The sequence below is a fragment of the Schistocerca nitens genome, chromosome 1, assembly GCF_023898315.1.
Source record: "Schistocerca nitens isolate TAMUIC-IGC-003100 chromosome 1, iqSchNite1.1, whole genome shotgun sequence".
Lineage (NCBI taxonomy): Eukaryota > Metazoa > Arthropoda > Insecta > Orthoptera > Acrididae > Schistocerca > Schistocerca nitens.
Window position 1 is genome coordinate 275,066,972 of NC_064614.1, and position 18,282 is coordinate 275,085,253.

Genomic DNA, 18,282 nt, shown 5'->3' on the forward strand with positions numbered 1-18,282 from the left:
TGATCGCTTTGGAGGCCTTTTTAAACTTGCTGTAAGAAATGTGAAACCTAGCTCCCTCAGTGAAGTTAATGCCGCTAGCAGAGATAATATGTTGCAGCTTTATCATGAAAGATTTGGACAACAGAACAAGCGACATGTGAAGTCTGTACTTCGTAGTGAGTTAAATATTGAGGTGGGAATGGACAGTGAACTTTGTGAAGGCTGTATTTATGGCAAGGCTCATCGTTTACCATTTGGCACCAGAAAGAAGACAGCAGAACCAGGTGAGCTTATTCACACTGATGTATGTGGTCCGTTTCAAGTACCTTCTGGTATTTTGTTCTTTTCAAAGATGATTGTACAAAGTTTAGGGCAACATATTTCATACAAGAAAAGTCTAGAGTGGCAGAAAAGTTAAAGCAGTTCAAAGGTGAAGCAAAAGCTGCTGGACATACCACCAAGGAACTTCCGAGTGATAATGGGACAGAATTTGACAACAAACAAGCAAAAGAGATTCTTCACAAAGAGGGTATCCTTCAACGCCTCACAATGCCATACACTCCAGTTATGGAAACTGCCAGAGCCATAATGCATGCACACAGAAACATTCCACAGAAACTTTGGGGAGAGATGGTGAACACTGCAACCTACATTCTGAACCGAACAGGGCCTTCCAGCATTACAGGAACATCTCCATATGAACTGTGGTATGGAAAGAAGCCAAGACTGAATCAAATTCGGGTGATAGGCTCCACCTGTTATGCTCATATTCCAAAACAACAGAGAAGGAAGATGGACCAAAAAGCACTGAAAGGTGTCCTTATTGGATATGATCACAGTGAGGGTTACAGAATTTATTGTGGAGAGATGTGTAAACTCATTAGGTCAGATATCTTTGAGGAGAGGCCACTGAAGAATGAGATGACGAGAGGCCACTGAAGAATGAGAAAAGTTCAACTCTTCCAGTGACTGTTTTCAATCATCAGGATCCAGCACCTCAGACTGAAGACCAGTATGGTATTGATAGCGAGAGTGAAGAGGATGGCAGTTCCTTGGATGTATATGAAGACCCTCAGGAGGAAGATCAGGAAGACAAGTGGAGAAGCTTCACCACATCTGCGTGATCGGTTAACCCTCAGGCCTCCACACAAATTTAATGATTATGTAATGCACCTCTCTATCTTTCCAGGAACCAGAAACATACAGCGATGCCATGAAGTCTGTTCAAAACGATTTCTGGAAGGAAGTCATGGATTCAGAAATAAAAGCTCTTCAAGAAAATAAAACTTGACATCTGGTTGACCTACCAGATCGAAAGAGGGCCATTCCTAATAGATGGGTGTATAAAGTTAAAACAAATGCTGATGGCTCAGTCAGTCAATAAATTCAAGGCAAGATTGGTGATTAAGGGTTATTCGCAGCAGAGGAGTTGACTATGACCAGACGTTTAGTCCTGTAGCCAGATGTCTACCATTCGAGCACTACTAAGTGTTGCTGCAAGTGAGAGCATGAAACTTGTACAAATAGATGTTTCAACTGCTTTTCTTTATGGTGATTTAAAAGAAACCATTTATGTGCAACAACCTGAAGGATGTGATAATGGATCTGGGAGAGTATATCGCTTGAAGAAAAGTTTATACGGACTGAAACAGGCTCCGTGTTGCTGGAATGAGAAGTTCAGTAATCATCTCACTAAATTGGGCTTCCAGAGGTGTGAAGCTGATCCTTGTCTTTTCATGAGACAGAAAGGCTGTAAGAAAATATTCCTTGTGCTTTATGTTGATGGACTGATTGCAGCTCGCAGTACACAGGAACTAGAAGACATTGTCAGTGATTTAAGAGAAGAGTCTAAAATTACTTCAGTGCCTGAATAATTTTTCTTAGGTCTGGAAATTGACCAACAATAATGTGGAACTGTACGTGTAAGTCAAACTCATTACACAGAGAAAATACTAGAGTGTTTCAACATGAACTGCAAGGCTGTAACTATACCCATTATAAAGGACAATGATATAAAAGAAAGACCTTGAAACTCTTAATTTCTGTACAGGCAAGCTGTTGGAGCACTGATGTTTCTGATATGTGGGGCATGTCCCGACATTGCATATGCTGTCAGTGTTGTATCAAGAAATCTTGAAAAAAACCAACAGATCGTGATGTAGTGGAAGTTAAAAGAATCTTACGATACCCGAGAGGCACAACAAATTATGGACTTTATATAAAAACAATTCTAAGAACCAGGTTTTAGTGTTGTAGTGATGCAGACCATGGTGGTGGTCTGGGCTCTGGGCACTGTATTCTGGGGCACCTGTCTCCTGGATTAGTCAGAGGCAATCTTCTGTTGCCATGTCCACAACTGAAGCTGAGGTTGTGGCTGCCAGTGAAGCTGCTCAGGAAATTGTCTGGATCAAGAAGCTTCTGAGAGAATTGGACAAATTGGAGGAAACACCAGTTCTGCAGGTTGACAACCAAGCTGCTATCCAGCTTGCCCCAAATCCTGAGTTTCACCGAAGTACGAAGCATATTCGTATAAGGAACTTCTTTGTTCGTGAACTAGTTAGTGCTGGTGATATCACAGTTGCAAAAGTAGACACTGAAGAACAACTTGCTGATATACTAACAAAGCCACTGTTTTTCCATTAGATATCAGTATTTATGTAATATGATTGGACTCTGCAAGTTAATAAATAAGGGAGAGTGTCAATATATTTTACGTCTTTGGTGTTCTTTAATAACTAAAGTCAGTATTTTATGTTCAGTGGTTGGTAATATGCACCTGTGTGTGGTTTCTCTGTATGATGTTGTTGTACATGCTTTCTGTTGAACCAGTACGTAATGAACTGTGTGTATTTGAAAGTATGCAAATATTCGTTTTCTAACATATTTCAGCAGTGGAGAGCTGCATAAAAATGCATCTTTGCATTGAAGACAACACGGAGAACAACCACCACCAACAATTTCAACTTGCTTTGGTGCAAATACGTAATGAAATCTCAATTATACTAAAACACATTTTAGAATTATTTGTTTTCAGCGTATTAGAAAATTAGCTCAAGATCAATGTCAGACGTTGTTACACAAAATCTGTCAGAAATGTGCATATCAAAAGTGTTTTTCAATGTAAGCATAGAAGATTTTACTTGGACATTACTATTTTTAAGCTGAAAGAGAACAAGTCTTAAAAAATATCACCAATTCATTAAGAATTATTGATTTGTGCACATACCTCTTCATAGTAAACACAATCTGCAAGGAGTAACAAACTGATTTCCTTGACCTCACTGACTTCTTCACCCCAACGCAAAATTTCAGCAGTAGCGCTGCCACCACTTTGTGTCCAGAGGTGTCTGTTGACATCTATATTATGCCTCATTAATGGCATTATCTCAGGAAGGTCAGTCATAGTTACATGAGCACTGGAACATATGTTATACAGCCTGAATAATAACAAATAATAATTATTTAACAGTACTAGAATAGCGTAACGGTGGTGGTGGTGGTGGTGGTGGTAGTAGTAGTAGTAGTAGTAGTACCACCATCACCACCACCACCACCACCACCACCACCACCACCACCACCACCACATTTTGTTTTGACTAGTACTAAATTATTAAATGACAAGAAATTATTAAATGACAAGAAGTTCAGCAACATGCTAACAGTCTGTTGTTTACAGAAGGAAGAAAATGTTTCTTTTACCATACTTCAATAAAATTTAAGATACATTGTTTCACTGTCTTACAGTAAATTGAAAACAATGAAGTGGACTCATACTGGCAGTTACTGTGTCTAGTATCATACTGGCAGTAATGATGTCTGGAGCACGATTCAATTACTTTATCTGGCTAGTTAAAACAGTTATTTCAAAAAGCAAAGTAAGTTGGATTAGAGGTAAATGACGAGGAAAGAGGGTAGAAGGAATTAACACAAAAAAGCAGAAAAACCATACAGATTGATGACCACATATTGGGTTGGAGTAAACAACAAAAATGACGGGAAACCGGTAATAGAGTTGAGGATAAAAGCGGCATCAGAGAGCATCATATTCAGTCAACAAACTACAGTCATACAAAATTTTATCAATAAATATGCGAAAGTAATCAGGCCTCTATTACTACACGAGGCATAAGTATGGAGAATAGATATTTATACAGAGAATAAAATCCTGCGGAAGATATCTGGCCCATTTTGTGATTGAGGAGAATGGTGAAGAAGAAAACACAGTGAGGTTTGTAACGCCACGACAGTAAGTAAACAAGTAATTAAAATATTGATTCAGTGGTCTGTAAGTAACGATGGAGAATTCTGCGGAATGAATTCATGCTAAATTGTAACACAGTTGACAATTATGGATAACAAAAAACACAGAATTCAAAGTTAATATACTTTACAGGTACCAAATATGGCACTTTTCCGATGATCCGCAGGTAGAAAGCATGACCAAGCCACAGGCAAAAAAAAGTAGTTTATAAACAGTTGACAGCAATATGTATCATTACATACAGTCTAAGGGGGGCGAGAGTGACGCTTTTTTTCGAATGTGTCAAGTTGTGCACACAAAGCTTATAACTTCCATATACACATAACAGGCGAAATACAAACAGCTATACATGTAAGTTAGTAACCAAGACACGTACCGTAAATTAGTAAACCCTGAAGATTCTATATCCACAGCTGTTTAACTATGACACAATCATACCCCATTGAGTTTGTAGGGGCAAGCATCGGTAGAACCTTTTTTCCCTTGAAACATGCTTATTGTTCCAATATCTTACCCGAGACATGAAGCAGTTAGCCCTACGCATCCTAGACCTGCACCAAGTTCTACAACTGAACTACCTTTAAGCCACGACTTATTCCGCGAATTTTCTACTTCTAAATACTTCGCGAGTACTATCGCCGCGTCCCATACTACACAGCTAACATTGCCGACTTCTTTCTGGTACAGAGTCAGAGGTGATATCAATCCAATATCTAACTTTCTGACAAAAAATCCACCTTCTCCGGTTTTGTTTTCTGGAACTTCTGCCATTTAAATTTCAAAAATAATTTAATGGTTCCACAAAGCGACAAAATGATTTTCGAATGGGAACCAGTTTTCCCACTCTCGTGGACACGTGGCTACGGTGGTATCGCTACCAACATTCCGCCGTCAAACAAATGCTAATTTGAGAAGCCGCATCTTATAATTATTAAGGCGAAAATGTAGTTCGGATCATAAGGTGTATAAAATCAACTTTAAAAGCTAATTGAAACAATCGAAATAAAATGTATTATTTTTTAAACATGATGTATTTGGTACCGGCATTTCTTCTTCCAGCACAGAAGTGGTTTCTTTCACTACACCAATGATGGATTTGTGCGTATGGGAACTCACTGCGAGTTATATGTTTGTTTCCATGGCTTTCTTCCACAACAGCTGATCATATCAGTTTCTCCTTCTCAAGCCAACTGCAATTAAAAGAGCTTAAATTAAAGATTATAACATCGGTATACAAACAGCATTGAAGTAAGATATTTGTCCAGTAACGATGAATGAGCAATAGCGATTTACATCTACATGGGTACCCTGCAGTTTACAATTAAGTGCCTGACAGAGGGTTCATCGAACCACTTCTAAACTATTTCTTTACGGTTTCACTCGCTAAAAGCGCGAGGGAAAAAAAGAACACTTAGTCTTCCCGTGCGGGCTCTGATTTACCTTATTTTATTACAGTGATTACTTCTCCCCGCATCTATGGGTGCCAACAAACTAATTTTACATTGCAAAAAGATCCTGCCATCACCGAAAATTGCCTATGTTTTAATGATTGCCGTGACGCTATCTCCGCTATTTCGCGATAAAACAAAATGAACCGCCCTTCTGTGAACTTTCTCGATACCATCGGTTAAACCTGTCTGATGCGGATGTCGCACCGCGCAGTAATACTCCACAAGAGGATGGAGGCGGACGAGCGTAGTAGACGTGTTGCCAGGAGCGCCTACAGGTTTTTACTGTATGTCAGTGGGTGCAAACCATTTCCCCACACATGTGATTTCGAAATTTTGAGAACATTGTCATGTGTTTACCATATTCTTCTGTTAGTTTCTACAGAACAATTGCAATACCTAGTCAAAGTTATAAACACGCAAACAGTATACATGTAATAAAATCTGTTTTTTATTCCGAGATTTTACGTTTTCCCACCATTTACATTATTTTCGGTTGGTAACACCGTAAGCCCTCTTCTCCAAATGAATTGTTTTCCTGCTATAAAAAATCTCATATGGATAACATTTCCAATATTTTATGATTTTGATCCACTTTGAGAAGTTTCAACATCGATTTTCAAATCTTTGTGAAAACTTAATGATGATCCTGCAAGGACAACCCGTAGATAATACATAGCATAAAAATGCACAGTTTATTTCAGACTCTAATTCATTTTGGGTTCGAAAATAACTGTAGCTGGCATTTTGAGGGGAGCTTTCAAAATGTCTATGCAATGTTTCGTCGCCTGGCACTACTCTAACTGGCAATACATCGGCAAAAAACAGCACTTGAATTTGTTTTTGTTCCTAAAGGCAAGTCATGTAATGTACAACACTATACGCAAGAAACAAATAACTTCAACTGAGTGCGATTAGTTTATAGGGGTGAATGTTGTATCTTTAGGATTCTATTTTTAGGAACAAATGATTCTTTGTCGGTGTTTCAAACTAGGGGCCGATTTTAGAATTACATGAAGAAATAGCTTTAGAGACCGTCATAAGTAGTTTCCAGGATTTTCTACTGCTTTTGTTGCTGTATGACATGGTGTGTTTCGTGATGCACTTATAAATATTATTAATTAATTCTGCAGTTGCAGAATTTTATAGTCAGTGAAATTCTATGTGTTTTTAGAACAAATTATTTAACTTGCGGACAGCTAAACAATATTTTGTAGTTAGTGCATCATTTGGTACCTTGAAACATAAGACGACCTACTATGGAACATGTGATATTTGCAAATGAACTGAGTTTTTTTTACTGTCTTCACAATTTCAGATAACTTGAAAATGGAAATCTGTTTTAGTTTTCAACAGATTTAGTTCAAAAAGGTGTAAATTGTAATTGATTTTTGATAATACTTTACATAATTAGATTTCACATACTCAGAAGTATTTTGCAGTAGAATAATAACGTGAGACATAGCTGATAAGAGTGTTAACAACACTTCTAATTTCAACAGAATATGTGTTCCTTGCCGGCCTGTGTGGCCGAGCGGTTCTAGGTGCTTCAGTCTGGAACCGCGCGACCACTACGGTCTCAGGTTCGAATCCTGCCTCGGGCATGGATGTATATGATGTCCTTAGGTTAGTTAGGTTTAAGTAGTTCTAAGTTCTAGGGAACTGATGACCTCAGATGTTAAGTCCCATAGTGCTCAGAGCCATTTGAACCATTTTTTTGTGTTCCTTGATATATAACCATGTTGTGTACCTTGGAACATTTTTTCACATTTGGAAAAGAAACTATTTTTCCAGAACAGTTTTTATACTTTCAGGAAAAGACTGCAATACACAAGAAGTGAATACTATCGTTTAGAAATAGAATAGAAAAATATAGTAAACTTCCTTAACACAGCTCACTATAGGCAAAAGACTGAAAAGTGTACCAAGATACGACACATTCCGCTACTAATTTTGCAAGATTCTCTTTAACAAGTTCTTCTATTTTCTTAATTTGGCTTATTATAATATTAACAAAATAACTTTATCTTTTCAGTTGGATCTTTATGCCATTCTAAACTCATATACATTTTAAAGATTCGTGACACATTTTGAAATTGGTGAATACACAGCTTACGGTTGCGCCATTATGACTGCCATGCTTTTTGCATGGCCAGAAACTTAAAACACGACTTAAAAAGCGCACTTCCAACTGCTATAGAGTAAACCAGTCACGGATAATAAAGTAAACCAGTCGCGGATATAATGACAGTCATTGAATCGAAATGTTCTCTTTATGCCGTCTACGTCATTTCTGAAATATTTAATAGAGATATCTGAGTCATCCTTTAGCTTGTGATATTTCTTGTGTATTTTTCGATTCCCTCACTTTCATTTTCAGTCTTCATTTGTTTATGAAACATAAAAAACTTACGACTATTGGTCACTTTTCACTCTGCTGAATATGTTCGTACACCTCACAATGCACAAAATTCTAAGTAAACCACGTTCACGCACCACTCTCACTTACAGCTCATTGCTGACTACGAAAAAATCTAGAGATTACTTCCTTAACTGCAGACAACACTCTTGCGCCGTGACGATCAGCTTAATTTCGTGACAGCGAATTGTAGAGATGTTTATGCTCAAATGTTGTGCTTATTTGCAGTAGTTAGTATGAAATTAATTAAATGAAGGCTGCTGTACAACAATGACTCAAAGAGTACCCCCCACTGTTAGATCGCGTAGGGTGACAATAGTTCCTGTGATGACAATTTCTTACTTCTACCAAGTTTCGACTAGCGGCGACACACTACAGTTGAACACCTCTTCAGCAAATAAAAAGAAATATGACACATCAAGTTACTCTAAATTAGTATCTGACAGTTGTTAACCGATATTTGAATTTTGAAGCAGTAAGCTTTTGTCGAGTGTGTTTTGTCGTACAGCTGTTTTGTTACACCAATAGCCATTTGAGATTTATGAAAAATTGTACATCTGTTGACGTGGGAACTGGGAGAATGGCTTTTTTCTTCCCAAGGAAAGAAACATATGCAAGACGGAACTCTCAACATGGATATCCTTCTTAATGGGAGAAGTATGTAACGCGTAACTGGATTAAGGACGGAGAAGATCCACTGTTGTTTCAGAACAATATTCGGAAAATTTTGAGGCAACAGATTGTTGCATTATCGGTTCAAAAAAGGACATAGAAATGTTGGCAGATAAAAAGTTAGAGGAAAAAGCGCGATGCACAAAGCACACAGACACATCCACCATCATGCATACCTTGCTAACGAAAAAGCTTGCCCAGAACCCGAGAAAATTATGGTTCTACATACAATTAGTAAGTGCGTCGAAGCCTTCTATCCAGCCTCTCTTGTGGCAGTAGAAGTCAGCAAAAGGGAGGCTGAAGTTTAAAATTTCACGTTTAGAAAATGATACACGCTGGAGGATCGTTTGACCGTGACAGAGACACTGGTGTTGAGAGGCAGCTGGAGTTGAAAACGAATAAGTCTTCAGGTCTGTGTGGAATCCCAGTGCGGTTTTACCGAGTAATCTGCGGTATTGACCCTTCTTGAGCTTGTATTTGTCGCTTATCTCTTGCCCAGCACAATGTCCAATTGCTCCTGTATATTAGAAGGGTAAGGAAAGGATATTCAACATCACAGACCAATATCCTTAACATTGCTTTGCTGCAGAACGTATTCTGAGTTAGAATGTAGTAAATTTCCTTGATACAAAAAAGCGTCTGTCCACAGATCAGCACGAATTTAGAAAGCATCCCTTGTGAGAAACTCAGCTTACCTTTTTCTCATACGATGTACTGTGAACTGGGGATGATGAGTGTGGCCTTCTATCTGTCGGGAAGTGGATATTCAATATCCTTGTAATGTCTGTCTACATTGACACTGCTGAGACTGAGTGCTTCTGAATCCATTAAAGTTCTAGGACAGGAGAGAAATTCATCAACAGAGACCTAATATTCAAAACTCATTGAAATCACAATGGTTCATTAGATTAGAGGCTCTTTTTATCTATCTGAATACGTATCAACTAAATTTCATCAAAGGATACGCTATAAAAGTTTCAGTTCTCTAAGAATAATTACAATTTACAAAGAATAAATGTTCAGCACTGCTCATACTTATTTCTCCACAATGAAATAATTTTTTTTCCACTCTACTAAACTTCATTTCAAAAGCATACACCCTTCAATAACTCCGAAATACAAATCAGAACAAAAAAGTGGTATATTCTGAAAAACACATATTAAAAGGAGTGCACCGTGATTTTTCCCTGTCTATCTTGGCTGCCAATATTCCAGATTTAATTATCATTAAGCATAATAAGAGTCTTGGCCTGGCATAAAATGAATGAATCATATCTGTCACACAAGAGTACACTGCAACGACTTACCGTACATAATGAAATTCCATGGTTCTTGCTCAGCAGCAGTGGAACCTCAACACTCCATGGCTGCAAGACAGTTTTCAACCTGCTGTCATTGTTTACGCAATCTAGGCCAGGTAATTTCATCTTCCCAAGAACCTCTGGATACTGCGTGGTTTTGTTGCAGAATGTCCTTCTATGACAATTTTACGCACAGACAAGTGCAAGGTAAACTTTTTACATGTAGTTTCTCCTGGCTGCTCAGCAATATTGTTTAACTCATTCTCCTACCGCGGGACTGCTACGGTCGCATGTTCGAATCCTGCCTCGGGCATGGATGTGTGTGATGTCCTTAGGTTAGTTAGGTTTAAGTAGTTCTACGTTCTAGGGGACTGATGACCACAGATGTTAAGTCCCATAGTGCTCAGAGCCATTCTCCTATCTGAATAAATCGTACGAGGACTATAATTACGTATTAACGGTTGTCACTGGTGGTCCATAACAAGGGAAACAACAAGGTTCCATACTCCTATATTTCTGGAAAGCGTTGTTCCAGGAGGAATGGTCAATATTCGTGGATATGACATGAATGCTCATTCAAAGCAAAAATAGTCTAGTAAACACGGGCTGTAAAATACATACATTGTCAGCTATTAGCATTTCTTCGTCTACTATACTGTGAAACAAATCTCTTCCACTGCAAGCTCTTTGTTTTCCATATTTTGTAAGGTGGTAGCACGGACCAAAGCAATAATAAACGTTCAGTAAACATGGCCTCTAAACTGCATAGCTTAAGAGCTAGGGGCGCTTGTTCACGTTCGTTACTGACAAGAACACATCTCTTCTACTGAGCAAGTGCTCTTAGGTTTTAAGGTATGAATATTAAAGCCCTCATTTACTAGACAATTTCGCTTTGAATTGTCGTTCCTGTCATATCCCTAAATATTGACCACTCCTCCAGGGACACACCGAATCCATTAACAATTTAAGGGATAGGTTGAGCAGTAATCTACTACTGTTTGCTGATGATGCTGTAGCACTACAGAAAAGTGTTTTTTAGTGACTGTAAGAGGATGCAAGGTGACTTACCTTACATGGTATTCATCTTTGGTATGACTTACGGCAGCTTTCTCCGTATTTAGAAAAATGTAAGTTTATGCACATGAATAGGAAAAACAATCCTGCATTGTTCGAATATAATGTTAATGGTGTGCTGCTTGACATAGTTACGCCAATAAAATATCTAGGCTTAACAATCCAAAGCGATATGAAATGAAACGAGCACATAAGATCACTAGTAGGGAAGGCGAATGTTCGGCTTTTGTTTATTAGGACAATTTTAGGAATGTGTAGTTTATCTATATGGGAGACAGCTTGAAGAGTACTAGAGTGGCCCATTCTTGAGTACTGCTCGAGTGTTTGGGACCCCCACCAGGTCGGATTAAAGCAATTTGTCGAAGCAATTCGGAGGTGTGTTGCTAGACTAGTTAACAGAAGGTTAGATCAACACGCAAGTGTTACAGATATGCTTCATGAATTCTAATGCGAATTACTGGAGGGAAGACGACCTCTTTTTCGTAAAACACTACTCGAAAATGTAGAAACCAGCATTTGCAGCTGATGGCAGAATGAGTCTACTGCTGCAAAGGTACATTTTTTGTAAGCACCGCAAGGACAGCTTAAGACAGACAGTAGATTTTCCCTTCCACTTTTTAAGAGTGGTACAGGAAAGGGAATGACTAGTAGTGGTACAAGGTAACCTCTGCTGTGCACAGCATGGTGGCTTGTGGGTTATGTATGTAGATGTAGATGTAGACTGCCTACATACATAGTAGTTTCATCACTCCGTCTATTGGCAGCTTTATTTCATTTTATTACAGTTTATCAGTCATGCCCAGAGTTTTTTGACAAGTAATCTTTTTTACCTGTGATCCATGCATTGCTTACAAGGACCAAAATACCATATATTCAGGCTGTAGATATGTCAATTTATTTTGCATTTTTGGTCATGTAGGTAGCGTGTGTCATTTAATTTTTCAAGGATGATGTCATTTTTAAGATTTTAATTAATTTTTCACGTGATTGTATTTAACGTCTATTTGTGACCCAAGAATACTCTCTTTTCATTTTGGCAATAACGAACAATCCATATGCTAGTAGGAAAAATTCAACAATATTGCTCAAAACTCTATTTGTTGTATGTTGAATATAAGTCGATGGTTCATCTACATATTGTCATTGTCACATCACTTACTGTTGTTAAGATTAGGACACCATTGTAGATTCTGCACATACAGCTTTACCAACAGTCCGGTTTCCTCCAAAAATATCCGTCTTTTCGATGCCTTTTTAAATGTCCTGCCCAGCATTTTTGTTTCATTAGAAATTGTCTAGCTTTTTGGTGACGAAGTTCCATTTCATCATCTAATGAATTTCAGCGCAGCGTAATTGGACTGAATTATAAGCTCCACATTTCAGTGAAAAACAGATTTGAGAATAAATTCATCCCTCTCAAAGTCAGAAAAGCTTTAAACACCGTTTCAGAACCTGGCATAGAACAGAGTGCCAGGTGTAAGTGGAAATTGTATCTTTTTCAATGGAAGTTGTGCTCAGTATCTAGAAAAACGGATGCAGCCACTGAAAAAAATTCAAGTGCTTTAAATGGCTTAAACTCAAAGACTTAAAAGACCTTTGCTTTGAGGGCATTCTTCCATATCTTCAGTAATTACAAACCATAGGTATGAAAGTTGGCGGTTCAAAATTGCAACATCAAGAACTGTGCTAGATCTACGAAGTTGGACGAAAACCCTACACTTTTGTTTATAATAGTTTTCTTCGTTTAAAAAGTGTCCAAATGTCGAAACATTTTCAGAAATTTTGAAAATTTACCCGTTTTCCTTGTGATTTTTAGTAGCAATGCATCTACTGAATGTGTATTTTCTCTCATTACCTACTCAGTGGACAAACGAACAGAATAGTTTGTTGATGGACACAGTCAAAGGAATTTTCTGGTTAAGCTCAGTTTCAAGGATATGTCTTGTGAGGAATTTTATTGCTACATTCGTCAAGATAACAATTCAGTTATTCTCTCAGCAGTACATTCTGTTGAAAAATACACTTTGATAGGTAACACCACAGGAAAAAAGCGGCCAAATACATCACAGCCATTCCACTGTATCTGTAACAATTAAATACCATTGTTTAATACTATAGCAGATTTTGGATGTATTATTATCTGCTCATATTGAGATTAGAGCACATGTATTACTCCACTGTATAAAATACAAACAATTTATTGATTTTAAAATAAATAGTCAAGCTTCTTAAAAATGTTCTCCTTTATATGAAACACTGCCCTGCTTTTGATAATTTTGAACTGATAGCCATACACACATATCTTACTTAAAAGAAGAGGGTATTAGGTTACACATATGGTGTCAGATTATCCACTTGGGCGACTTATATTCAAGGTCACCTTCACTCTCCCTGCCTTGGGGAACCACTGGGAAGTGATCCAAATCACACACGGGAAATCTCCCTTCCCTCTCCTTCACAAATCTTAGGAAATAGTGCTAAGTTATATTCAAGGTCATGACGTTACTCAATGCCAGTTACATGATGTTACGCACACACCTTATGCAGGTGGACTTGATGCTGATCATATGATGGAAAATAGGTGAGAAACACACACACACACACACACACACACACACACACACACACACACATAAATATAAATAATATTTATCTCATTTAATTGTTGCAGCTGATACATAAACCAGTGCAAGATTTGAGATAAAAATACAGTCTTGGTTGTGGGGGCTTTTATTTTCAAATTTTAATGATGCATTTCGCCTGTGATAGGCATCTTCAGATTATCTACAATGCAAAAAATTACAAAAATCACAAAAATAGGTATAAGGAACATTGTGATCCCATCTTGTCCAAGAACATACTCTAGGGGAAAAGTTTTTATACAAACCTATAGAAACATGTCACAGTTCACGCTGTCAATAAAAATGACTACATGATGCAAAATCATCAGCAAATCTAATCTCATTTGTGAGGATGTGTTCTCATTGTGTAGTCATTTTTATGGATGGCGTGTGTCGTGACCAGTTTCTATAAGTTTGCACACCCCTGAGCGCCTTACTGGACCCCGTTTCCTGCCTCTCTTCATATATGGCCCAGTATGATGCTTTCCATAAAAGTTCAGAACCACTGTGCAGTCGCCTCGCCCTGTGATATCACACACATAGTCTGCCCCCCCCCCCCCTCCCTCCCACAAATTTTGGAAAATGCTCCTCTCTTCAACACAACTGCCTCCTTTTGGGGTTTGCACCACTTCAGAGTACAGAAGTGCCTTGCACTTAATGGCAGAATAATGCAGGTCATTGATGTATCCAGTCAACTACCTTTCCAGAACTGTACTTGAAGCATTAAGGAAAGTGGCAGGGTCTCAGTAGCTCACATCTCATTTATCAATGCAGGCAGATGAGATCCTGTCCTGAAATCCACCAGCGATCTCTGAATAGTCCAATGTGGCCACAAGACTTACTTGCTTTGCTTCTGCTAGATCTGATGCTGTGTCTCAATGATCTCAGGGGAATGTGACACTCGGGAGATGTGCTGTGGCATGGAGAGCACTGCCAAGACTATGGCAAATAGGTCATGTCACAGGCTGGCCTAGGACGTCAATGGCCTGCGGTGTACCACAGATATCGGTGGAGCCAAATGCTGCTGGTCCGCCACCAGCTGCTGCTTCGTAACCAGCTGCTGCTGCTGCATTGTTGGCTGCTAGTATGTCATGAACAGTGGTAGGTATGTCATGAGCAGCTGCTGCTGCATGGCTGGCAGCTAGTATGTCAAGGATGGCAGTGGGTACAGCCATGAAATAGGGTGCTACTGCTGCATTGCTGACTGTGCGTACATCCATCTACCAGACTGTTGCTGCATGACCAGGTGTGATTACATCCACATTCTGGGCTGCTGCTGCTGCTGCTGCTGCACAGCTGGCTGTGGGTAAATTTATAGAGTTTGCTGTATCATCTCTATCATAATCATAATCATCATCATGGGCAGCTGAAGAGCAGCTGCATCATTGTGGATGATCAGACTGTATCATCATGGATGGACCAGTTGCTGCTGCTGCAAGCACACATGTGGCACCCACCATCTCCTCTATATCACCTGCACAGACAGAAGGAGGAACAATATTATGTATCATGCATAACTTTAAAAAGAAATATATATTTTTGAGTGTATAGTATTTCTACTTATGTTTGAAATTAGCAGCATCTGAATAAGTCAACAAGCTGGGTATCATCGTCATCATCATCACCATCATTATTATCATCATAATCATCATCATGGATAGCTGAGTGGACTGCTGGAACACAGATGGGCGCAGGGCTGCTGCAAATCTAGCCATGGCTACAACATCGTCTGCAGGCTTGCTGCTGCTGCTACTTTTGCTACAGATCCAAGTCCACCACCCAGCATCTTCTCCTTATCACCTGCACAGGCAGAACGACAAATATTAAGCATGAAGCACAATTTTTAAAATAAAGATATATGTACACATCTAAAGCGTTTCTACTGATGTTCAAAATTAACAGCCACTGAATGAGTCAACGAGGTTTTATTGGCCACTACCTCCAGCAATAGTTGATGGAGCTCGATCTGTGCATTGAGTGCATCTAGAAACAAACATCACATTAGTAATCCATGCATGCAATTGTGCTGGTAGTCAGTATTGTTAGAAGAAGATGGAGAACCACTCATGTATTCTTTCCTTGATGACTGGTGTCATTCTCTACGAACAAATGCTGGAGGAAGTGGTAAACACATTCACTTATGACGCATTATCAAATGCACCTACAAGCAGACACAAACACAAAACGTTAGTAATGCAAGCACACATTTGTGTGTGTTTGTGTATGTTTTTTGTGCATTAGGAGAATAGAAAGAACTACTATTTACGTATGTGCTCCTCAAAAACTGCAAACATCCCTCATGAGCTTGCTGTAGAGATTGGGGTTGGCTCAAAGGAAATCTCCTGCACATCATCATCATCGTCATCATCATTATCATCATCATCATTAGCATTAATGATAATGGTATACTTGTGTCATCATTGCGTTGATTGGTATTGGACTTGACTGTGGCACAAGATCCTTGAACTTATTGAAGAATTCTACAACAGACAGAAAAAAAAGGATAACGCTAGATAACTGCACACACACATATGGAGAGGGAGAGAAACAGATGCTTACTTTCACATGAATCAGAAGTCATCCTCTGGAGCACCCAGAATAATGTATCAAGGCATTTCTATTTGAATAGCCATCTTAATCAATCAGCTATGTTTTGCAGTAGTCAGTAGAGCTGGATACTCATAGAGTTCCCACAAATGGAAACTTAATGGTAGTTGAACTAGAAGCTCAGTACATGTAAAAGCTTTAGGCAGGTGTCATCTGATACAGAAATATGCTGTTCTTTCTACACTATTTTATTCGAAACTGTCATATTTCCCACTGCTTGTGCTTTTGAAATGTATGCATTATTATCTGTTGCACTTCTAACCAGAATCAGTTCCTGCTTAGTATTCAAAATGATCCTCTTATTGTCCTCCAAGAACCTCCATAAGCATTTTGAGAGGGATACACATACTAAAGTGATTTCTTATTGATCCATCAATGAACCAATCTGCGTTTTGTAGAACATTCTGGTCTGAATTTGGTGTGGATGTGTGAGTGTCGATGTAGTTCCATTGTTTCTTGTTTGGTCGAGCTCAACGTGTCAAGTTCGTAGCATATCTCTGGAAACAGGAAGGCAAACAGATAATGAATAAGTCTCGATGTTCCCGCTAGAGCGCTTTCATCATTCTCCACAAAAGTGCCTTCCAAGTATAGGAAACCACTGCTGGAATTGTAAACTGAACTTGATGCTTAATTAGTATTCGTATGTCGTCCTTATTACTGAACGTCGCCGAACAAAATGGTTTGTGAGAGGCATATTCCTGATGAGTGATTTATTCATTGTATTGAACTGGTGTTGTTATTTCGAGCAGCATCATTGCAAGATTTCAATCCAATCGACAATAGGAGCTCATAATTTTGCCGGATTATCATCTTGTCCTTCTATTGCAGATTGCCATCTAGACTTGTGTTTTTTTTTAAATACTTTAATCCCATGATGCTGTTTTAAATGAGGATGTATCACGATTTCCTTTCCTCAAAAATCAACCAATTTCCTGTCATGGTCAACGATGTTCAACTCGAGATGGTCTAATGTCTGAACAGTCATAGGGGTATGTTGAATTACTGGAGCCTCAATGAGTTTGTATCCTGGTCCACTGTAGGAAAGAACCCATAGATTGCATACATTAATCGCTCACTGATGTATGAATTCGTAGGAATATTACATTCGACACGATCGTGATAACAACAGGAATATCTACTGGTTAATCCAACTCTCCCCCCATGAACCATGGACCTTGCCGTTGGTGGGGAGGCTTGCGTGCCTCAGCGATACAGATGGCCGTACCGTAGGTGCAACCACAACGGAGGGGTATCTGTTGAGAGGCCAGACAAACATGTGGTTCCTTAAGAGGGGCAGCAGCCTTTTCAGTAGTTGCAGGGGCAACAGTCTGGATGATTGACTGATCTGGCCTTGTAACATTAACCAAAACGGCTTTGCTGTGCTGGTACTGCGAACGGCTGAAAGCAAGGGGAAACTACAGCCATAATTTTTCCTGAGGACATGCAGCTTTACTGTATGATTAAATGATGATGGCGTCCTCTTGGGTAAAATATTCCGGAGGTAAAATAGTCCCCCATTCGGATCTCTGGGTGGGGACTACTCAAGAGCACATCGTTATTAGGAGAAAGAAAACTGGCGTTCTACGGATCGGAGCGTGGAATGTCAGATCCCTTAATCGGGCAGGTAGGTTAGAAAATTTAAAAAGGGAAATGGATAGGTTAAAGTTAGATATAGTGGGAATTAGTGAAGTTCGCTGGCAGGAGGAACAAGACTTTTGGTCAGGTGATTACAGGGTTATAAATACAAAATCAAATAGGGGTAATGCAGGAGTAGGTTTAATAATGAATAAAAAAATAGGAGTGCGGGTTAGCTAGTACAAACAGCATAGTGAACGCATTATTGTGGCCAAGATAGACACAAAGCCCATGCCTACTACAGTAGTACAAGTTTATATGCCAA

The 18,282-nt window shown here is 39.0% G+C and overlaps 1 protein-coding gene across 2 annotated transcripts in view; it reads right to left on the reverse strand.

Moving 5' to 3' along the window:
- LOC126248133 (protein N-lysine methyltransferase METTL21D-like) overlaps positions 1 to 5,088 on the reverse strand; it is a 33,754-nt gene extending 28,666 nt beyond the window's left edge. For both annotated transcript variants that reach the window (XM_049948828.1, XM_049948836.1), the window contains exons 1-2: positions 4,755 to 5,088; positions 3,206 to 3,395 (exon numbers count right to left, since the gene is read on the reverse strand). In XM_049948828.1, the coding sequence (XP_049804785.1) occupies positions 3,206 to 3,395; positions 4,755 to 5,011 (447 nt within the window). In that variant the 5' untranslated portion in view covers positions 5,012 to 5,088. The remainder of the gene's footprint in view (positions 1 to 3,205; positions 3,396 to 4,754) is intronic.
- Between the last annotated feature and the right edge of the window lie 13,194 nt (positions 5,089 to 18,282).